The following is a 23,909-nucleotide window of genomic DNA, read 5'->3' on the forward strand; positions in this document are numbered from 1 at the left end:
CTCAGGGAGACTTGATACTTTACTTTTTTGATTTTTTCCTCATTGCTTGAATTCTTTGCGAGCTTGTTGCTCTGCAACGGTCTCGTTACTTCAGGAATCTGTGTGAGGAGCCGATGTGCAGCACAGCCTGAACTCTCAGCTTCAGTGAAAGGTGGATTGTATTGTTTATTTATTTTTGTACTGAGAGTCCTTTGCGGTGTGACGGACGTTGTGTTTTTTTGGGGGGTTTTTTTGTTTACTCTTATGTACTCATCTCCTCAGTTGGCCAACCCTGCTATATTTCTGAAATAACTGGAAAGAGAAGGAGGGAGAGATTACTGATAAGGAGAAAAAGAAATCGTGAGAGATGTATCTAGAGAAAAAATTGCAGAGGCTGAAGAGAGATATTTTTTTACGAGACAGTTAAAAAAAACAGTTTATTAAGTAAAGTGTTGGATGAAAAGTTGTTGGAATAGAGGGATTCCAGTGTGATTAGGGTTTGCCTCAGAAAAACGTTTTGCATATATTCCGCTAGGCTTGTGAGCCGCAGTTCAGTCATTTGGTCCAAACTTTGGCCCTTTTAGTCTTCACTTTCTCTCTCCCCCCGTGTCCTCTGAGGAGTCGGAGGAGTTAAGGGCAGGACTCTTCAGCTCAACTGTGAAGCTCTTTTGTGCACACATTCACAGGAGGAGGAGTGACAGAGAATGTCAGTGTGGGTTTGTGCACGCTGCTGCTTAGCAGAGAGACTTTCTAAGAGTTACACAGTGAATTTGTGTCCGGTGCTTCTTCAATTTCCCTTCACCGTGACGCCTTTTTTCAAGCGTTGATAGCTGTTGAAGAGTTCAGCCGCGAACCTGTGTGCAGTTTGCTCTTCGGGTGACTCCGGAGTGAAACGTTGTCACTAATTCAGCAGTTTGACGTCTCTCACATGTGAGTAACGTGGAAATTTGAAGGCAATCACAGATTTGATTTTCACAGTTCCTGACGATACTTATTGCCCTCAGGTTATATATTATCCAAACCCTTGACCATGTGACCTATTTGTTAATGTTTCTTAGTTCTTCAGCTTCACAAGGAAACTTATGTTTCGATGTTTAATCTTTTACAAATGCTTTTATTCCACAACAACAGAAAGTTGTGTGTTTTTAGGCTCTCCATTTATGGAATTTATGAATGATTCCTACTGGGAGAAATCATCATGGAACTTAAAAGAGGGGGAGATGAGCATCCTTGAAACAGATTTTCTCATTCTTCTCTGGTCAGTTACATTGTAGCGTTCCCACATCTCAGCAAAACTGTATGAGTGCAATAATGTCTCAAGATGAAGGGTGACACTACATGTTTTGCCTGGAAGCTTTGAGACACTATAGCAAATTCTAGAAACAAGAGGACTCAAGTGTCCTTGATTTGTCTGCAGAAGCGTGTTTTTCTGATGCTGTAATGTTGCACTTTATCCAGTGCCCAAATAAGCATTTCCCTGTATGCTTTGTACTTTCTCTGCTGGAGGTTAATGCTTCCTCCTTGATCCCATGCGCATTAGTCACAGGGAGAGACGTGTGTTCCCGGACCAACAGCTCGGAGTCCAGCAGAGGTGGATCGTGCCTGCCCTGTGGGCACAGACGATTTGTTAGTAACTTCTTATAGCAATAGAGAGGGCTTTATAGTTAAGTCTGTATTTGTGAGCCACAGACTGGGGCGGGGTGGGATTGGGAGAGTTACATAAGTCTGGTGGAAATGGAAGTTGATGCAACAGCATGATATCACTGCTATGAGACTATGTTTGGGCTCATACGGATGACTGGGATTCAAATGGTGTGTTGGCCAGGTGAGCAATAAATTAGCCCAGACTGTGACATGCAGCCGTTACTTGTTCTAAAAGAATGCAGTTTCTTCTTTTGTTTTGTGGATAAATCAGAAAATAGAAAAGGACACTTCAAATTCCAGTCACATCTATTTTTTCAGTTTCTCTCAGCTCAAAGAAATACCTAAATATTAAAGGGACACTTCATCGCCAAAACAAATGAACAATTTCCCCCTCCCTTCATCCTACAGTGCCGTTTATCCGTCTAGAATATTTTGTTCTGAATTGTTCCTTGAAATGTACATGACATAAAGAAAAACTTTTCTTTATGTCATGTACATCCAGCTACAAAAAGAATCATAAAGCAAGCTACCAGCACTGCCCCGCACAGGGGGACACCATTAATGTCTGGCTAAAAAGCCTCCAGTCACAGGCTGGCACACGGTTCCTCCCGCAAAGTGTAAAGGTTGACAGGTGTAGTCAGCAGAAAAAAAGTAGTTTCTGTGTGAATCTGTGGAATTTTTTTGGACAAACTGGATGTTTTCTGGTGGCTAAGAAATGAACTTAAAACAAATTTCTTTTCTTGTCACTTTGATGACGGAAATTGCTGTTTAGTTCCACTGCACATTAAGAGTACACCATATATTTAAACAGATATCTGCAGAACTGGATAATTCACACTAAAATGATCAATTGTCCCTTTAATTCAAAAACTCAAATATCAGCGTCACAATTTTTCTTGCTTTTTTATTCTTTGGAATCACACGTGATATTGCTGAAATCTTAATAATTACCCCTTTATTAATCCTTGAACAGTTCTGGTCCTTGGTCCTTCAGCAGCTCTAGAGACTTTCTAACATTGTGGCCCATATTTCCACCGGGTTGGATTCCCAAGTTTTCTTTCCTGCAGATGTTCTTATGGAAGCCAGGTTTTTCCAGATGAATTGTATTATAACTAAATGGAAATGAGACTAATGTGTACACGTCTTTGTAAAGTGCCCTAAATGCTATCGGTCTCAACAGCAGCTGTCCACCTCTTCTCATATCACTTGGCCTGAACATCTGCTTATGCCACATTTTAGCCACTTTAATGACCGTTTCCCTGATGCAAAATAAATAAATAAATCCAACTTCTCCATAAAAAATGTGATCTCATTCGAAGCACAGAGACAGTGTCAAACTGTGCAGAGGTCAAATCTCTGGCCTTTTGTGTTGGCAACAGGCTTCCATGCTATCAATCCCTCAGTCTGGTCCAAGGCTTTGGGCGGATTAGGCTGCTTTGACTCCAAACTTTGCACAGCTCCTATTGCGTAACAGCCAAGACAGAAAAATAAAGGCCTCTCTAGTTAAGACTGCACAGCACACAAAGAGAGAACAAGTGCCTTGTGTTGTAAAGTGTCCCAGTTTGGACCCTGGCTACAGGGGCACAGGGACAGGGACATCTGCTAGGTGACAGAGAGAGCATCGTGAGCTTAGGGTTTAGTTAAGATTTTTAGAATGTTTTATGTGCACTTGACTTAGAGGCTGAATCCCCACAGGAAAACCTCAGTTTATGTACTCTATGGCTATCCTGAGAGAGTGGATGCTGGTTTTCCATAATGTGTGGGAATGAATGACTGGTTTGTTAAGTCCGTATGGACACAGATTTAGTCCAGCTGTGACCGGACACTCCTGTTCTCTCTCCATCTCCATCTTTACACAGCTGATCTGGCTAAAAGTGCCACTGAAGGTTCATGACATAATTAATCATGATCACTTTCCATAGACTCTTCTCACAGGGCCCTCTTTGTATCTGTCTTTTATCTGCTGTTGAGGTCTTTGCACTGTAAGTGGACACGCAGTAACACTCTCATCTTGGACATCTTGTGGATGTCACATTTGAAATAGCTAATGTCGTGTCTAGAAGACTCCCCTCGTTCCCCAATGAACGTCGAATGCCCAGACCTGACATACAGTGGGGCAAAAAAGTATTTAGTCAGCCACCGATTGTGCAAGTTCCCCCACCTAAAATGATGACAGAGGTCAGTAATTTGCACCAGAGGTACACTTCAACTGTGAGAGACAGAATGTGAAAAAAAAAAATCCATGAATCCACATGGTAGGATTTGTAAAGAATTTATTCGTAAATCAGGGTGGAAAATAAGTATTTGGTCAATAACAAAAATACAACTCAATACTTTGTAACATAACCTTTGTTGGCAATAACAGAGGTCAAACGTTTACTATAGGTCTTTACCAGGTTTGCACACACAGTAGCTGGTATTTTGGCCCATTCCTCCATGCAGATCTTCTCGAGAGCAGTGATGTTTTGGGGCTGTCGCCGAGCAACACGGACTTTCAACTCCCGCCACAGATTTTCTATGGGGTTGAGGTCTGGAGACTGGCTAGGCCACTCCAGGACTTTCAAATGCTTCTTACGGAGCCACTCCTTTGTTGCCCGGGCGGTGTGTTTTGGATCATTGTCATGTTGGAAGACCCAGCCTCGTTTCATCTTCAAAGTTCTCACTGATGGAAGGAGGTTTTGGCTCAAAATCTCACGATACATGGCCCCATTCATTCTGTCCTTAACACGGATCAGTCGTCCTGTCCCCTTGGCAGAAAAACAGCCCCATAGCATGATGTTTCCACCCCCATGCTTCACAGTAGGTATGGTGTTCTTGGGATGCAACTCAGTATTCTTCTTCCTCCAAACACGACGAGTTGAGTTTATACCAAAAAGTTCTACTTTGGTTTCATCTGACCACATGACATTCTCCCAATCCTCTGCTGTATCATCCATGTGCTCTCTGGCAAACTTCAGACGGGCCTGGACATGCACTGGCTTCAGCAGCGGAACACGTCTGGCACTGCAGGATTTGATTCCCTGCCGTTGTAGTGTGTTACTGATGGTGACCTTTGTTACTTTGGTCCCAGCTCTCTGCAGGTCATTCACCAGGTCCCCCCGTGTGGTTCTGGGATCTTTGCTCACCGTTCTCATGATCATTTTGACCCCACGGGATGAGATCTTGCGTGGAGCCCCAGATCGAGGGAGATTATCAGTGGTCTTGTATGTCTTCCATTTTCTGATGATTGCTCCCACAGTTGATTTTTTCACACCAAGCTGCTTGCCTATTGTAGATTCACTCTTCCCAGTCTGGTGCAGGTCTACAATACTTTTCCTGGTGTCCTTCGAAAGCTCTTTGGTCTTGGCCATGGCGGAGTTTGGAGTCTGACTGTTTGAGGCTGTGGACAGGTGTCTTTTATACAGATGATGAGTTCAAACAGGTGCCATTCATACAGGTAACGAGTGGGGGACAGAAAAGCTTCTTACAGAAGACGTTACAGGTCTGTGAGAGCCAGAGATTTTCCTTGTTTGAGGTGACCAAATACTTATTTTCCACCCTAATTTACAAATAAATTCTTTACAAATCCTACCATGTGGATTCATGGATTTTTTTTTCACATTCTGTCTCTCACAGTTGAAGTGTACCTCTGGTGCAAATTACTGACCTCTGTCATCATTTTAAGTGGGGGAACTTGCACAATCGGTGGCTGACTAAATACTTTTTTGCCCCACTGTAGGTGATGGAATACCTGCTGCAAACTCACAATGGTTCTATGTTCATCTCAAAGCAAACCTTTCTTTTAATCCAGTTCAGGAGAAAATAGGCGGAGCAGCACAAAATGCCTGGCACACTCTCCTGTGGGTCATGCTTTTCTCTTCTTTTGAGCCACAGAGGTGTAAAAGCACAGGAGATCTCACTTTCATTTCAGTTCCACTGGGAATAATTGGCCTCTCCTCTGCCTTATGATTTGATGCCTAAAGACAAGTCTATTCACTGACTTTTCCTGGTCTTTGTCAGAACACAATATTTTTCACTTTACCAGGGGGAAAAAGTGTTATATTAACATCAAGGAACTTCCACTCTTCTCATCTGAGTGCTATCAATAGTTTAGGATTCCTGAGGGGCAGATCTTGGCACAATCACTGTCTAGATTCAGTCCCTGATAGCAGTAGCTCAGATTTATGAGTTTTTACCAAAACAAAGCCAGAGAGGGAAGGAGCCAGTGAGGGACTGTGGCTTTGTTGCTGCTGCACTAAAGAATGGTTGTGTAGGTTGCCAACTGGCACGGATAGGAATGGCATCGAGGCACCACCGGGGGTGGGGGGAACTTTACAAGACTGCCCTATGTTGGTAATAATTTTAATAAACATGAGCACAAAACAGAGGAGGACACCATATAATGAGTTGAAACATGAACTTATTATTTATTCCTGCATATACAATTTGTACGTCCCTCACAATTTCCTGTTGTCCCACCGAGATAATTTTGGCCAAAAATTCTGGAGGCGCCTCTGAAAAGCATGTGGAATAGCGGTAACTACTTCTGCCATCCTGGATAGATCCAAAGAAGTGGCTAGTGACACAACGTGGAGGCCAAAATAATGGATTATGATTGTTATGATTGTAATTAGGCTGTATGTACAGCCTGTATGTACTACAGCCTGTACATACATAAAGTTATAGAATACTCACAACATACTTCATACCATGTACATTATAACATACCATAATAGACCCATTTCTGTAATATACTTACATATCTATATTATTGCTAATATATATTGTAATATATCTATATCACTAAAGCACTTCTGGATGGATGCAAACTGCATTTCGTTGCCCTGTACCTGTGCATGTGCAATGACAATAAAGTTCTATTCTAATTACAGGGTTATTTGTAAATCAAAATCAGTGAAAAAATTGAAAACTGGTATTTTTGCTGGGTAGTATGCTAAAGAAATACCACCAAAATAAAAAAGGTCATAATTTTATGGTAATTTTTTTTTAATGTAGGTGCCCTGCTTTTTCTCTTCTTGCCTCATGTCTTAAAAAGTAAAGAGCAACAGCAGTCACTTGGGACACTGTCACTATCACAATAAACTGAGGTTTGTTTGTTTTTTGGGCTGAACGTACTTGAGAGTTTAACCCAATGTAAAATCATATTGACTCAGCTCTAATAGCAGGAAGTATCAGTTAGGAGCAAGACCGGTCTCTGTCTGAAGAATTTATGAGGATGTTGACTAAAACAAGAGCCTACAGGAGACGCTTTGAGGAAGATCTGCATAAACTATCAAGGCTTTAAGGCAAATATTGCGGTTCTGTCTTTGTAGTAAGTCCAGACCATGGGTATGAAGAGTTAGCTCATCAAAGCTTCTCTTCACCTCTGGAGTAAGATAGCTGCAGCCAGCTCATCAGACGCTCTCCTCATTTGGCCCTCAAGATTTTTCCTTTTGCAGCCCTACTGCTAACGACCGTTGATGACTTTTCCTGAGACACAGCCTCATCCAGGATGAAACATAATGCTCTGCGAGGATGAGCTGTTGGGCTGATTTATAGCTTGTGGCGTGCGTAGGTTATGGCTGTGCCTTTGGGTTTGTTTTTAGTAGTATTTGTGCTAAATATAGTTACTCTGTGTGACCAACATTGGCTACAGGTTACCGCACACCTGGATAGGGTTAGATAAGATGAATATGTTTTGATGCTAATGTACTTTATGTTTATCTTTGAAGTTTATTTTTGGAATACAAACATTAGTACCTGTAATCAGGACAGTGTTTGCCAGTCTGAAGTCATCGATAGGTTTTTTTCTGACTACTCGAGAAGACCATCCATTACCGTGCTCTTTGTTTCCCCAACTCGGAGAATCTGCACTTACGCAGATTGATTCACAGTGATCTTTAATGTATATTTAATGAGCTGCAAGGCAAGTGTTCATTTAGCAAGAACAAGTTCCTGCACTTACATTTGACTGGCAACTGTGAGTGTTGGTATTAGCCAAACTGTGCTTACATGTGCATCCAATCTCTTCATAATAATAATAATAACAACAACAACAACTCTTCTACCATGACAAGCACTATGCTGTTTTGTTTTTGTCCCAGGTCAGCTTTATTAACTTGTACTGACTCTTTTTAGTCTTCACAAGTCCAATTAATCCACCCTAGGACATCTAAAATCCTCTTGAGTGTAGATCATTTATGAGACCGATGTATTACTTTAATCTGTCCTTGAGCCCAGTCATACAGTAAAAGTAGACTTTGTTGCCAAATCAATAGTTAAGCCATTAACTTTGACCAAAAATGGCACCAGGCTATACTAATATATTGTCAAATCGTTTTGTCATTGCTTTTTATTAGTGCAACCTTTAGGGTCAGAAAACATGGACTACCCCATCCTGTCTGGTTTAGGCAGCAGTGTCCGCACGCACGCACGCACGCACGCACGCACGCACACACACACACACACACACACACATTTTTTTCCTCTCAAGACGGCCACATGTATGTTTATACTTGTAAGCTTGAGGAGAAACATGCTGTAAGAGGGAGGGTCAATTGCCACAAAGGTCATAGCTCAGAGTTCAGAGATTAGGAGGTCACACAGTTGCACCATCTGGCCCACAGAACCTCAAAATATCTGACACCATTTTCTAGCTACAAGTCTTCTCAGTTTCTTTTATCCATTTATCTGTTTTTATATGGTACTGTAAAAAATATTGAGCTACATACTTATCAGAAGAAAGTGGAGAAAAAGATAAAGCAATGTACTGAAATGTGCAAACATACATGGGAATACTGTATCTAAGGCAAAAACAGATTTTGTACAGGTCTAACGGGGGTGAAAGTCAATTCTTCAAGACAACCTGAACTCTCTTAGACAGCTTTCTTGTATTTTCTTTGAGTAGTCTTCAGGAATTCTTCTTGAGGCTTCTTGAAGGACATTTAGAGCTCTTTTTTTGATGTTGGCCATCTTTTGATCCCAAACTGCTTCAATAATTTTGAGGTTCGGGCTCTGGGGAGGCCAGTCCATAACTGATAGTGTTTCGCTGTGTGCCTTCCTATCTAGGAATGCTTTTACTGCATTGGCAATGTGTTTGGAATCATTGTCATTCTGAAAGATGAAACTGTTGCCAAGCCGTTTTCTTCCCATTTCCCTTCTTTAAGAATGACTTCTTCACAGCCACTGAGACCACTTCTGATGAGGCTTCATTGGATCAGCCTATTTCTTAGAAACACAATTTTCAGATATTGTTCATCTGCTTTAGATTTCTTACACACACTGCACATCATCCCGAGATGTGCTACAATTTTGTCTCTTTCTGAATTACCTTGTTGGCGCAAACATACAATTTTATACTCGTCAAACTGTGTTATCTTTTCAGCATTTTTCATATACTCAAGATTGGGAACAATGTCCAAAGAAAAACTTTGAAAGATCATCCAAAATCCTGGACAACTATTAGTATTACTACTACTATTAAGATCATTAAAAAATGACAAGAATGTCTAGCTTCTTAGAAGCAAAACATGAAGAAAAGAGGACAGGCCTAGGACATTTGCACAGTACTATACATCGTAGACTCTACTGTATCTCTTGGTGATGGTGTTTTTGTTGTGTTTGGTCTGGTTGCTGGCCTCCTGCTTTTTCCTAAAGCATTACATGATAAAGGGTTTGTCACACTCAGTCTCGTCACTAATGGAGCGGGTGTAGACTAATTGGTCATTCCACACTGGTAACACTTGGTCCAGTCTCTCCTGCTGCGTTATAATTAGTTAAAGCTACGAGGTCTGGATTGCAGATATTCTCCTCCAAGTACTGTGTTCGGGATCACTGAGCAAGTATTTACCTCCTAGGGATTATATAAAAACACACCAGCGTGGACACACACAGTGTGGAGCGTCATACGTACACATGCCCTTTCTTAGCAAATGAAGGAGCCCTGTCAAAGGTTATTTGTAGAGGCTCCCATTGGTTCATTTCAACCAAAAGAAAACAGCAGACATAGCAGCACACACAGAAGCAGCCTCAACATAAATAGTCCTGCTCCGCTAAGAAAAGTCTCACAAGTGTAAAGTGACAGATTAGATTTCCTGTAGTACAAATCCTGCCGATCAGTCACGTCGTGTCTAAAGTGAAGACACAAGCCGAGGGATGACTATGCTGGGCTTTTACTGGATGTGACAGTGGAACAGCTGGAGTCATTGCAATCAGTACAATCATCAACATTACTCAAAGAACAGACCAGAAGGAAGGATATGAGGAAGGAAAATGGGAACTGGTGACAATCTGCCACTCAAAGTAGTCCAACTTCCACTGAATAGCCCTAAAATGTGGATATATAACGTTTTTATTTTCAGTCAGAGTGACACATGTGGTTTTTGTCCATTATTCTAGATTATGTTGTGGAATAATAAAGTGGTTGTCCAGTATGCTAATAAATACAAATGGCTAGGTGATATGCACCACACACTTTTCCCATGTTGGGGTTAGAAGATATAACAAACAGCTACTGTGACTCATCTGCGTCACTCTTTATCTGTTGTTTTAGCTGGACATAAATCAGATCAGCATTTGCTCTTCTGGGTTTTTTTGTTTTTACCCACTACGCTTTTCTGTTTTCTCCATCTGCCTGCACCAGGGTGGAGTTTGCTCCCTGCTTCCTAGCTTTGAGAGTGCTTGTTAAATGACTGTTGGACGATGTAGCTCTTTCCATTACACGAGTGTTTTCAACACTGATGGACTGAGGGATGGGCATCTGTGTGTGCATGAATATGGCTTATTTCTACGTATATTACTGGATGTTTGAATATGTTATTCAGCTTGTCTCTTCTATTTATAACATTAACTGGCATGGAATATATTATGTATTAGAATATAAATGTCCATAACTCATAACAAGCCATACATTTCAGAGAGTATGGCTCTCTGGGACAAATGACATCAGGGACTGATGTCATTTGATCAAACGCTATACAGTGGAATTCAGTGGCCCCTTACCCTCCACCTCTCACATAAACCGTCAGCCAGCCTGTTGTGATAGACCTCCCACATGCGCACACATAGCAGAGGCAACCTTTAGACTAGTGCGCGCCACCGAGCAGCCAGCAACAGCAGCAGTCGCTCTCCATGCAGACAGCGAGGTATTCAGGAGAGAGAGGAGGAGCAGGAACAGTAGCCAAAACCAACTCCCCCAACTCCTGCTGTAATCCTTCATGTCCCACCCCGGGGGCAACTCTGCAGGGCTTTTCCCAGCTTAGTTTGGGACTGTACTCTCATCCTCTGCTCACACAGGTAGGGGAACCACCTCCTGCTAAGGTCTTTCCGCCGTTTCCTTTGACAAGGCTGTGACTTAACTTTGAGTTAGCTTGTTAAAGTGGTGTAGCTGAGGCAGGGAGGATGTCAAATTAGCTGTGCTGGCGTCACATTTGGCTACTGGGCAGGTGATTATAAAGGCACTGAAATGGAGAAAGTGAGGAGGGCTCTTCTTTCATGACTTATGTCTATGTTTATCGGCATGACTGTTGCATTAAAAGTGTGTGTGTGTGTGTGTGTGTGTATATATATATATATATATACACACACACACACACACATACACATACACACACACACGTGTGTGTGTGTGCGTGCGCTCATGTCAGTGAAAATAGGTTGATACCCACTTGATACCCAAGTAGTTTCATGGGCTACATAAATGTGTCATGATGACTTGATTTGGAGTGTCCTGTTTTACAAGTGAACTTTTCAGTAGAGACTTAGGGGTATAATACAGAATAACAACTACCAGGAGTCTAATCACTTATTCTAATTGGTATGTACTGTGTGTAGTAACTATGGCAACAGCCTTGAGTATTGATACAGTGAGTTGACTTAACTGCTGCTACTGTATACATCAAATATAAGCCTCCAAATGCTGTAAATCTGCAGCGGGCCATATCGGAAACACTATAACAGTGGTTACCATAACGTCTTTCTCTCTGCATGTGCCCCAAAAATCTACCGAACTCGTTAGCGGCTCAGTAGTAGAAAACCGATGTTTTTGTGACCAGGAGCCACCAGATTTGTTTCCACCAGCACCCTGACAGTGTGCCATTCCCTTGGCAAGTTGCCTCTGGCCAGTCAAGGAGACCTTGCAGTACTTGGCTTGTGTACACCCACTGAGCTCCATTACAGAGCCCCGTATTCACTAAAGCTGAGATGGAGATCTCTATAAGGTACCGAGATACAGACAGCGTCTTTGTGCAGCTTCTTTTCCAGCTGTAAAATCTGATTTTGTTATCAGGGCGTGCCTATTCATGCGTTATGAGTGAGGAACTTTCATAGACAGTGGAAGAGGAATTGTTTGAGAAGGTACCGTTTTTCCTCTTTACTCTCCTGAAGCGTGTTTAGCTGTCGGTAAATGGTGTTACAGGATGTCGGTCATGATTTTTGTTGGCATTACATTCTTGAAGATTGGATTCCTGTTACGGATCACATGAAAATGTTGCTAATTCAGTTGGCATTGGGCTACTGAGTTGGCTGGATGAGAGAGGGGAAAAAGCGAGCATGTAAGCTCGTGTGTATAAATACACACGTGTTTTCAGCCTTTTTTTTGTTGTTTTGCTTTCAGTTGCATAGGCCAGAAAAAGCCTGCAGGACTTCCTTACTCAGTGAGGCAGATTTTTCCAGTGATGACTAAAATTTTCTGTTTAGGGCACCCTACTTCCTCTTCATTAGACTTGTGGCTGAGTTTGGATCTACAATATAATGTGTCTGTGTGTGTGTGTGTGTGTGCACGTGTTTGTGCTTGTTTGCAGCGGCACTTCAATCTTGGCTTATGCAGAAACAACTCAGCAGGTTACATCTGCCGTGTATAGAGATCTATTTATTTTATATGAGACCATCATGTTTGCGGTTTTGGGGATCATAAAAAAACAAGTTAACCACCAGTTCATCTGCTGATATACCAGCGTTTCTCAGGTGACACATTTAATGCAATTGGCTTGAGAAAGTGCAAGGCAGACCCTCGTGATTTCATCGTTTTTTCCACAGCGCATGCCACAGACCCGGCTCATTTCCTGAAGCTGGTAGAATAGGTGGACACGAGCCAGTGTTTAATTTTACTGCAGCTGCTTTGGCTATACCCACAGAACCTCTTGATATCCAGCATCTCTGATAGTTCCTCACACTTTTTTCTTCTTCTTAATGTCTTGATGAATCCCATGTGTTTATATTTTGAAGATTAACAATTACAGAAATAAATGTGCAAATTGCTGTGGCTCTAAAAATACTTGGGTAACAAAAAATTTAAGGTTTGTGGAAAATGTAGGCATCTTTAATAGTTGTATTTGGCTTAATGTGATCCTAATGATGCTTTTTCATACTTTTGTTTTTAGAAGTCATTCATACCCAAGGACCCCTGGATGGCAGCCTCTATGCCAAAGTACGCAAAAAAGAATCTGTTGACGGAGCAGTCACATCGAACGGCCTTCCACCCTCTGCTATTGAACATGCTTTACCTGCGGTTGACCATGCCTTGTCTGTGAGCAGCGACTCAGGAAACTCTACTGCCTCTATCAAAACCGACCGAACTGATGAAGCAACAGCAGCCCCTCCGGCTTCCACAGTGAACCAGACACACATTCCTGTGGGTGAGGAGTTACCCTCGGTCCATCAACACGCTCCACCTGCCCAACAGTCTATCAGTCCGCAAGAGAAAAAGGAGCTAGAGCAGCTACTGAGTGGCTTGGAGGGGCCCATGCACAGACAGGCCTTCCTATCAGCTCCGGCATCCGCTGTTGGAGGGATGCTTCACCTGGTGCCCGCACAGGTCCATGTTAATGGGCATGGTAACATTGACCGTGAGACCGACATTCTAGATGATGAGCTTCCTACCAGTCAAGAGGGCAACAGTGTTGACAGCCTTGGAACGTTCTCTTCCACAGATGGGCGGGCTACACCAGCTGATCTCTACTATCAGTCTGAGTCCATTATCAATGGTCAGGACCACGTGCCATATCTGGAGCGCAACGTCCCAGAAAAGCCTCTGGAAACCGTCCAACCACAGCTTGGCATATCTGGCAAGTCTGTCACGTTGCCCCACAGTGATTCTACCCCATTCTCTGGTAGTTACATGCCTACTCAGAATGGCAGTCTGTACCGCTCTCAGTCTTTTGGTGCAGAGTTAAAGTCAATGCCACAAGCTCCCACTCGCACCACTAGTAGCAGGGATGCCGTCCAGCGTGGTCTCAATGTTTGGCAGCGGTTCGGAGTGCCAGAAGAGCCAGTAACTGAAGGCCTCACTTTTAGTCCGCCTCCCACTGTTGCAACCATGCCTAGCCACCACAGCCTGCCACAGTTCCCTCATCGCCACAGCGCTTCGCAACAAGAGATTGAGCAATCAATTGAAACTCTTAATCTCCTTATGTTGGACCTGGAGCCAGGCCGTTCGCTGGTGACAAAGTCCCAAAGTGCTCCATTGCGCGAAAACTCTGCTGTAGTGACCACACAGCCATCCTTTTCTCAGAACCAAACCAGGCCCTCCTACCTGCCTGACTCCACCATTCACACCCATTTTTCAGGCCCCATGTCCAGCCACTCATCACCGCCTGTGAAGCCTAGTACATCAGAACCTGCACCTGTCCAACGATCTCCGAGTTACACCTCTGGAACAGCTTCAACAAGTACTTCCTCACAAGCCTCCCCCACTGTAAGTTGCCAGATCAAGACAGTCAGCACTTACCCACCAACAACGCTGCCCCAGTCTGCAGAGGCCTCTGAACCCCAGAAAAGCCCTAGTGCATCTTCAGCATCACCCCAGCCAAGAGACAGTGAGCCTGATGAGGTCTTTAACATTGAAGGTCTGGTGGCCCAAAGAGTGGCTGGTAAGATCACACAGTTTATTTTATGCTGACCCTTATATATGTATAGATTTTAAAACTTATGATAATGCTGCAGGTTGTATCTTCAAAGGTATTTGCTGTATATGATCTGACAGCTTTCTGTATTCTTTCTGGCATGTTAAAAAAAAACCCGTTAAAATCCATTTTTACTACAGATTGATGTATGGGCACTGAACTTGACCTACAGTACATTCAACTATGTGTGTCAATAATACTTACTTTCTATTTTTGTTCAGCCACGATAACCACGAAGTAGTCAATTTGATATGACATTCAACAAAAACTAAATTGCTTGAAGTGGCACAGTCTGTGGAAGTTTATACTCCAATACTTCCAATTTAGCAAACTGTTGATGTCTTTGAAAGTAAAAAATAAGATGAGCTTTCTGTCTAAAAAGCGTTACTTTATTTTCTACTATGTGTCATTAAGCTCTTTAACTAGTGTTTTATATACAGCTGACAGATACCGTTTCTAAAATGTAGAGACTGTTTTACTAAAGAGTTCAGCAGCTGACATTGTCTCTTTCTACAAAATTGTCCAAATTTCTACCATGAGGACTGGCACAGAACTGACTAGGCCAAACTGTCTTACTACAGCCCCCCGTTACAGTCATGTGAAAAGTTTTTACAGGACACTTTGCAGTCCTAAATAAATGCCCCCTTACTGCTTCTATAGGAAATTAGGGGGTAGAACATCACTGCATGTTGTGAATTTACAAAAGTTGCATCTAAACAAACAACAAGACTTCTAGCACAATGTCCTTTGGACGGATGTTTGGCCATGATGCACGGCAGCATGTCGAGCAAAAACCAACAAAAGCTTCATACCATTTATGAAGCACAGTGGGAGAGGGCGGATGACTTTGGCTTGTTTTGCACCCACAGAACCTTTGGAATCATGATTGAACTCCTGTAGTGAGACCTTAAGAGGGCTGTGCAAGAATGAATTCCTGTAAACGTCAATGAACTAAAGCAGGCCAAAATTCCTCCACAATGAAGTGTGAGACTAATGAACTCACACAGTGAATAATTACTTAAACCTATTGCTGCTAAAGGTGGGTCTAGATATTACTTAATCGCGGGCTGTAGTTAGTTTTTTACAGGACATCAAGGAGTCTGATGGAAACTCATTCACATGACCGTCACTGTACATTTAGTTCATAATTGGCAGCAAATGTAGAATAATGTAGTGATGAGTAGAGTTGATGCCATCATCTGTGCACTGTATACACATCTCTCTTGGAAAACACTGTTCAGCCCTTATCTCATTTCCTGCATGTCACATCATCAGTCCCCGTCACTCAGGCTCAAACAGGAAGGGTTCTCTCCAGTCCAGCAGGTTGACTATCCCTAGATAAGCTTGGGAGACATCCTGCAGAATGGCAAGAAATTGAACAAAGTCAACATGACGAAGTGCGATAGCCATGACCTCAGATAGCGAACATGAGGCTTTCCAGAATCAACAATACTTCATTCTGCTGCCATTTGAATGTAGAACACTTTTTACATTAAGGAGCACAAAATGGTAGTTTTTGTTCTTGTAACATCAGGAATTAAAAATACCTTTTACTTTCTTTAAAACAGAAATATACTTATGTAATTTGTTTGGGGACTGTGAAGGCAACATTGTGTTACCTCTGGGTTTTTTTAGTGTGTGTGTGTGATTCACTCTTGTTTTCAGGAAAAAGCATCTTTTATACGAACAGAAAATGTCTGTTATCTCCTCGTTCTGCTGTTCTTATCAGACCCCTCATCCCCCATCTCCTTTTTTCAGTTTCCTCATCATTCTTCTTTCTTTCATCATTCATCTGTTTACCCCAGAGTACTCGGCTCGTGTCCAAAGTGTCATCCCCAGCATGACCTCTTCTCAGTCTGAGCACCACCGTTCTCACTCCCTCTCGGGTTGGTTCTCCCATCCTGTCTGAAGGAACACTTCAAAAAAAGGAAAAAGAAAGAAAGGAGATCCCCTCTTCTTCTTCTTCTTCTTTTGCAAGTGTTGCTTCAAACCGATTCTGTATCTGCTTTGCCTTTGACTGATGTGGGCTTTGGTTTGCATTTTTAACCATTTTTCTTGTTTAATACTAGACTGCCCCCATCTGCTCATTTTGTCTTTTTATTCCACTTCCTCCCTTTTATACGTTTGAGGTGCATCATCATCAAACTAACCACTGATTCCTTTCTTCGTACACCCTCACACTTCATCTATGTTTGTTCTGAGCTGCTTTCTTCTTCAAGGTTAGGGAATCGCCCCAACAGTGGTGCAAAAAGAAGGGGAAAAAACCCTCAATTGGATAATGTTAAAGTTTCACAAGAACGACACAGAGGAAGCACAAAGGAGGCTCTGTCCCTTGCCAGGAGAGTGCATGTCACAAGATCCGTTTTGCCAAACTTGGGAAACAATACCGAGGCCAGGATACACTGGGCTCATTCAAGGCTGAGTTTTTTCTCTTGTGCTACTTTCAAGATTTACAAAGCCAGACAAAAGACACCGAATGTAAAAGAGGGACCACAGTCCTAGTTGGAAACATCACTAAAGTGCTATATGTCCCCTGAGAACTAGTGACCACAATGCAGACAGGATTGTTCTGTGTAAGGGGTCAGTCTGGCCTCTCCACCACAGACAGTAATATCCTTTGCAGTGATGCAACACTACATCACAGTTAAATGTTAAAATGATCTAGGATAGAACTGGAATAATCTCTGAGATCATATTTACAGCCATGACATTTATATACAACAAACTCCCAGAACTATTCACGCAAATGTCACGCAAAAGTGCAGATCATTAAGACGGCTCAGTTCTCTTATTGATCTGAACACTTTCCCAGTAATACAGTCTGCTCAGTCTGGCCTTAAATGCCCTTTCTTAGTTGCAGAGGTGCACATATGGAAACGGCGTTTTTCACTTTAAAAGAAAAGAAAAAGCACGCCACAGGATCACCGATCAAGTTTGTTTTTCGAATCAATGCCATGATATAGTTGGACTTTCAAAAGCTCAGAAATAGGAGATGAGAGAAAAAAAAATCAGTTCAAGGGATTACCAGCAGCCCCAGCTGGAAACTATTAGCGGTCGCTAAGGCAACGGCATGGTGTTTGACAGTGCTCCGCTGTAGAGCAGTGTATCATGGGTACATCTGGTTGTCAGTTTCCAGGCTCGGTGTGATGGTGTGTTTCTGTTCTGGGGGTGTAGACTGCATACTTTTAAAGCTGTCTGGATGAAGATTTTGGCCAGTGCTGAAATATCTGAGGCATTCCACCTACGCCGGCACCGATTTCTGCCTTTTAAAATTGATGAATGACTTAGATACATAAATTAATAACAGGAAAATGAAACGCATGCATTTGGAAAGTTCTATTCAGTTTTGGTGATAACTCACAGGAAATTATTTTTAACATCTCAGGTTTTGGTAAAAGCAGTGCCTGATAACTTTAATCCCGACTGTCTGACTGCTACATTTTTATAGCTGCTATCTCCGACTTTTCTCCTAAGATATTTGGCCAAGTCTTTTTTTGTCTCACTTCAAAGTGGAGCCGAGTGAAGGGAATATCAATATTTTTAGGTTTCCACAACAGTCAGGCTTTCAAGATGTCCACAAAATCATCTGCCAGTGTTAGGATGAGAGAAGCGCTCGGTCACACCAGCGTTTCCCACAGAATCTGCAGCAGGGTGGTGCACGCTTTCTTATAACAATTAAGGAATTCTATATGCTGTATATATACAGTCATTATTTTCTGTTGCAGCTTTTTGAGTGGACAGAGTCCAACTCCACCGTCTTGAATGACAGCTGGTAGGTTTTGTTTTGCGTTGCAGTCTCTGTGAACCTGTTGTACACCTGCTGCAGGTTCTGGGTTCTGGTTAGCTCACACCCGATCTCCAGAGCAGAAGATGATCTGCCAGCAGCTGCAGTGTAAAATGGTCCAGAAAAGGATGGCTCCAGTGGCTGATAGAATATGTACATAGGCTGCGAATAGTTGGGGCTCGCTGGTTAGTGCTGACTTTAAAAACGTAGCAAAAAAAAAGGGACTAAACTTTATCTCCCTGTAAGGATATTCCACCTGTACAAGGCATCTTTTCATTTAGGTCTGAATTAGAGGCATAAATAAACATAAAGGTAGAAGCAGGAGAAGAGTTGGTGACAAAATTTGAAACAAGATACTTGTTAAAAATTGTAAACAGCCACTTGAGAACAAGCACCATCACAGCATTTATAATCCGCCCACTCCCCTCTTTGTTTCTTAATGTTTTTTTCCTTCTTTTCACTTCCTCCCATTGACCTCCATCTAGTTTCAAAGCACTGGGCAGCCAGTGCTAATCTTTGGCACTGGCTTTTTCTGCTTTGGCCAGCATTTCAGGTATTGCTCCCTCAATCCTTTGAGTCAATGCTGCTGAATATTAGCATACAAAAAGCCTCTTTACTCCAATCCTGTTTGTTTTATGCTGCTAGCTTTTCTCTCTGCCTCTCAGTTCAAATGAGATTAGGAAAAATCAGCTTATTGGCTGCTCTGAAGTTCAGCCAAAACATTCAGTTTGCACCAGCACATCAAAGAGTTTGTAACAGAACATTTTGTCCTAGTATTAAAGAATTGTTGCATAGAAGACGGGAGTATCATTCTGTGTGCCACATTTCCAACATGGTGTGGGTTTCTTCTGAATAACGCTGTTGACCTTCAGGCTTCTTCTTCTGATGAGCAGCTAATCCGTTCGTAACTTTTTTTTTTGTATGTGCATGTTAAATTTGAAAGGACCACGGGCTCCTGCCGATGCTTTGCCTGGTTTGATTGTCTGCAAAACACACACAGTGGCCTGTGCATTGAGCACTAGCGATAGCTGACAACCATTAACATTCGGTGGCGTTGATGGAAGTGATGGAGTGAAGGCGGATAAAAGAGAAGCAGCAAGCTTTTGCCAAGTTGTAACACTCACTTGCTTTTCTTAGGCGTCCAGGCCCGTGTGTCATCCTTGGATGAGCCCACAGCTGCTCCCCGCCGTCGCATCACCAGCGAAGGCCAGAACCAGAACGGACCAGATGACAGTACGTCTCCTGATGTCCCACTTCGCTCTCCTATTCGGTGTGTTTCACCAGAGTTTGTCAACGCCATAGCGATGAACCCCGGTGGACGGCCAAAGGAGGTAGAAAACGCACATTTTAGAACTGCTTTTCACATTTTCTCTGCACCAGCGATGGCAGTTTCTTTTTTTTCTTCTCATCTCATCTCTTTTCCTACTCCAGAAAAATATGCACAGCTATCGAGAGGCCTTTGAGGAGCTGGAAGGAGGTCACATCAGTCCTACACCCACAGTTGGTGGTGAGGTGTTTCCCCAAACCCCTGCCTTCCCCGTCTCACCGCAAACCCCTTACTTCAACCTATGTAAGTCCCCCCTCCAGCTGACAGAGGGCACTGTGGAGCTCAGGTGTAATTAGTTTTTCAAGATTTATATCCTGGAATTTAACAAATTATTATTTTTAGCCTTTTTTAATCCAGCACTGAACCTGCATTCTTTCTGATGGCCAGCAGATGGCGACTCTCCTGGTCGCAAAATGAACATATAGAATTCTGTGAGAGGATAACCCAACTTAACACTCGATCTATGACCTCAGTTAACACTGGATTGTTTATCTTCCCCACCAACTGTTTCAAATCAAATTCAGTAGGACACGAGGTTTGTTTAGCAAAGTATGCTCTCCAGTTACAGTAAAAAAGATAATAAAACAGGATAAGCTTTATTAGTGTTGACAAATGAGTTTGTAACTTGGACAACAGAGTTTTTGACAAGAACTATGTAGACAAACCAGCATATAAGTTTGAAAGCATATCCACATACATACATCTACCCCCTCTTAGTCTCTCACACACCCAACAAAAAAGGTCATGCATTACATAACAGTGTCTTAGCCAGCTCTGCCAATTACCTCATCCAGTTCTCTTGCGTATCTCCTCTTTGGGCACTCCCATAAAAGTTAGTTATAAAACGCAGACACTGTATTTTTAACACTTATTTTGTGGCCGAAGATATTTCCTCCCACTTAAACTAGGAACACTGCTCAGGAACACGTCTCAGTCATACGGAGCTGCACATTTTTTTCACAAAGCAAACTTAAATGTTTGCGAAACAGGGAGAAAAAAAATAGTTGGACTGGGTTTAAAAACATGAAGATGGGCCAGAAAACTTTTTTTCCTCCAGCTGTGCACAAACTGGTGTTAACTGGTTACCAGTTAACTAAGAACAGTTTTGCAAGTCCTTTGCAAAACCTGTTGAAAGCGCACGGTTGGCTAAATGATGAGCGCACGTGACATCGGATTTATTTCCCACCAAGCTGTCTTCTGAGTAGTGTGTCTTCAAATCACCTGTCCCTCCCTCGCTCTAAAGACACACACACACCAAAACCACTAATTAAAGGTGACACATCAGGGTCTCAAGTACAAAGAATTGATTAGGATTCTTTGGTAAGTGGAGGATGCACGGCTCTACTGGAGTTCCACTGTCCCACAACGTCAGCCATAACGACCCCCTCGCCCCCATTACCCGCCATGTACTACAATCCTGCACCGCTTTGGCATGAGAACCACACGAGAGCAGCACTTACAGTTAAAACTCTACAGATTAGGACATGCAGACTCAAACACACACACACAGCACAGCCATTATCATGAACTTTTACACTCTCTAGAGCTGCTGCTCTCAGTGTATATTGTTGTCAATTGTGTTTGGGGTCATGTTGCTGCCTTATTTCACTGCATTGCCTCCCTTCCCCTGTCAGTCTTACCCAGCTAGAGTGTCTTGATCTGATAATTCTGTTATCTTGATTTTATTTTAATTTGGGCTGGAGGGGGAAAAAGAGAAGTGGGCATTGCAAAAAAAAAAAAAAAACAGATGTAAGATAGGTAATGTTTTGGAAAGACTCAACAGGAGTATTACATATTTGTTGTTAGAGTAACACAGGTCTAATGGCTAAAGCCTAAGAAGTAACATATTCCTCTTCTTATCTTTCCCTCCAGTGTCAGTACAGCAGAGACTGTCTAAGCTCGTGTTTTACCCCGTTACTGGTCACATGCATGTTTTGCCCCTCCATCAGAGCATGAGGCATGGGCACCTTCTAAACACTGCACTCGTGTGTGCTAATTGATGGAAATGCAATACTGTGTCTTGACAGCTTTTCACCTGTTAATTTAACATTAATAGGTTTAAACATTAAGTTAATTAGATTGCCTCATAATTTTCTAAAACCAGTGATGAGTTAGTGTTAAACTGTGTGAGCAGGTAGCAGCTGTCAAGAGGTCTGTAATGTACCATGGTGCGCGGTGATAAATGTCTGGTATCTCTTCAGGTCGCTCCCCTCCTGGTCTTGCCAAGACTCCACTGTCAGCCCTGGGTTTGAAGCCCCACAACCCAGCAGAAATCCTCCTCAATCAAACAGGCTCAGGTTGGTTGCAACAGTTTCAGATTCTGGTGATGCAAACACCTTTGGTTATCGATAAATGAGAGTCAAGTTGCCACTCCCTTCTAATGACGTATATAAATACAACTGAAGATCATTTTATAAGCATACATTTTAGTTCAGATGAGCTGAGAAACAGAAATAAAAGGAGTTTGGTTAAAAATGACAAGACAACATTTAACTGCTGCTAATATTTCTTTCCCTAAAGACACCAAACACTAAAGTTTCCAACCCCCTTGATACGTCTTGGGTTTTTTTTGGGTTTTTTTACAACATTTTGTTCTTTGGTTTATCCCAATGATGCTTCACAGATGATGAAAGCAGTGAGGGTGAGGAAGGTAAGAGCTCCAGTATAATGCCACATATCATCATTCACTTTAACCCTCTCCACCCCATTTTTCTCAACATATTTAGTCTTTTTCCGTCCACGTGTCACATTCGGCAAAGCCATTCCCATTTTTAGTTGCCATCAGAGTTAAGTAATAGTGTATGCTGCTTTTCGGAGTGGTCTTAAGTACCACTTTAGGCTATTATTTGCATTTTATCACCCTTATGGACAATAATGAGGCACCCCACCCTGGAAAATCAGAAACCCAGTATAGAGCTTTTATTTATTTAGGCGTGTCTTTCATATACAGCACCAAGAAGCTATGTGGAGTCTGTCGCCAAGTCAGCAGTGGCAGGAGGAGAGCCATGCACATCACATAGAAGCCTTACTCCGCTGGGAGATGCTACAACCAAGCAGAGAAGTCAAAGTCCCACCACCACTCACACACTGAACCCACCTTTGTCCAGCAGCAGTCCCATACAGAGCTCACCGGGGTAAGATGGGCCTGTCTTATAGTCATGTTTAGCCTTCTCCTTGAGTACTTGTACTCCTCCGTGAGAAGCTATACTGCATTATTACGCACGCTTATTTACTTCTCTCGCTTCTCTTTCAGCGATCACCCTGTAGCAGAGAGCAGTGTTAGCACTCCGTCCCAACCCACTACTGATTCCGGGTTCCGCTCCCAGCCTACAGAGAGTGCCTACCCCACTCCTACTCCATCATATCAAGCCTTGAATACCCCCACTTCATCCTACCTGGATTCTAGCTCTCCAACCTCCTCCTACCTTGGCACTGCAACACCCACACCACCTTACCTGGGTCCCAGCACCTTGTTAGGAAGCTATGCATCCTCAGATCCCAACCCGCCCAGTTCAGAACCAGTTCAGACCACACTCGGCCATGGAAGCCCCAGTAAACAGATCCAGACCAACATCATTGGCTCTACTAACAACCCCGTCCTCCAGCAGCACCCCAGTATTAATCAGGAAGTTCCCGCCATGAGCCAGCAGACATCACCAGCTAATGGCTTTGAAGTGGGCGTGTCGGGTCTCAGTGGCAGTCCCGTCCTCGGTCATTGTCCATCTCAGGGAGCGCAGAGCAGTCCAGTCCTCAACAGGCAGGCTGCTATGGGGCCAGGGCCCCAACAGAGCCCAGTCCTCAGCAGACAGCCGTCCCTCGGTCAGCCTATTCAGAGCAGCCCTGTGCTCAGCCGACAGCCATCGATCACACAGGCTCAAGGAAGTCCGGTGTTGGGCCGTCACCCCTCAATTTCTCAGATGTCCCAGAGAAGCCCCAGTTTAGACCGTCACCCCATGCACAGTGGTTACACGACACCAGATGAACGACATGGGAACCTGTCACGACAGAGCAGTTCTTCGGGCTACCAGGGACCACCAACTCCCTCATTCCCCATCTCACCTGCAGGCTACCAAGATGGAGGGATGATGGGGATGGGTTTAGGGTTCAGGCAGGGCAGTCCAGCCCCTGGATTTCAGCCCCAGCTTCCAGAGAAGAGGCGCATGTCAAGCGGCGATAGACCAAACGGAGCGCTGTCCTATGGCACGATGAACGGGAAGATGATGCCCACAATGAGTGGAGGAGGCAATCCCAGCTACTTCCACACACTTTCTGACTTTTCAAGGTTCACTATGACTGG

The 23,909-nt window shown here is 43.1% G+C and overlaps 1 protein-coding gene and 1 long non-coding RNA gene across 21 annotated transcripts in view; one reads left to right on the plus strand and one right to left on the minus strand.

Annotated features, from left to right (window-relative positions):
* The window catches only part of tns1b (tensin 1b), a 190,554-nt gene that overhangs the window by 155,592 nt on the left and 11,053 nt on the right, over positions 1 to 23,909 (plus strand). For 8 of the 19 annotated variants that reach the window (XM_086267187.1, XM_086267185.1, XM_086267188.1 and 5 more), the window contains 8 exons: positions 12,981 to 14,468; positions 16,307 to 16,387; positions 19,423 to 19,616; positions 19,717 to 19,855; positions 21,814 to 21,909; positions 22,236 to 22,262; positions 22,563 to 22,746; positions 22,866 to 23,908. In XM_086267187.1, the coding sequence (XP_086123313.1) occupies positions 12,981 to 14,468; positions 16,307 to 16,387; positions 19,423 to 19,616; positions 19,717 to 19,855; positions 21,814 to 21,909; positions 22,236 to 22,262; positions 22,563 to 22,746; positions 22,866 to 23,908 (3,252 nt within the window). The remainder of the gene's footprint in view (positions 1 to 12,980; positions 14,469 to 16,306; positions 16,388 to 19,422; positions 19,617 to 19,716; positions 19,856 to 21,813; positions 21,910 to 22,235; positions 22,263 to 22,562; positions 22,747 to 22,865; position 23,909) is intronic. The other 11 variants (XM_086267180.1, XM_086267194.1, XM_086267193.1 and 8 more) reach the window with 5 other exon arrangements.
* LOC147311993 (uncharacterized) overlaps positions 1 to 23,909 on the minus strand; it is a 130,450-nt gene that overhangs the window by 44,167 nt on the left and 62,374 nt on the right. The window lies entirely within an intron of this gene.

Source organism: Aulonocara sp. 'chitande type north' Nkhata Bay, linkage group LG16, assembly GCF_057382095.1.
Source record: "Aulonocara sp. 'chitande type north' Nkhata Bay isolate Kocher_YH1m ecotype deep benthic linkage group LG16, A_spYH_male_GT1.1, whole genome shotgun sequence".
NCBI classification, from domain to species: domain Eukaryota; kingdom Metazoa; phylum Chordata; class Actinopteri; order Cichliformes; family Cichlidae; genus Aulonocara; species Aulonocara sp. 'chitande type north' Nkhata Bay.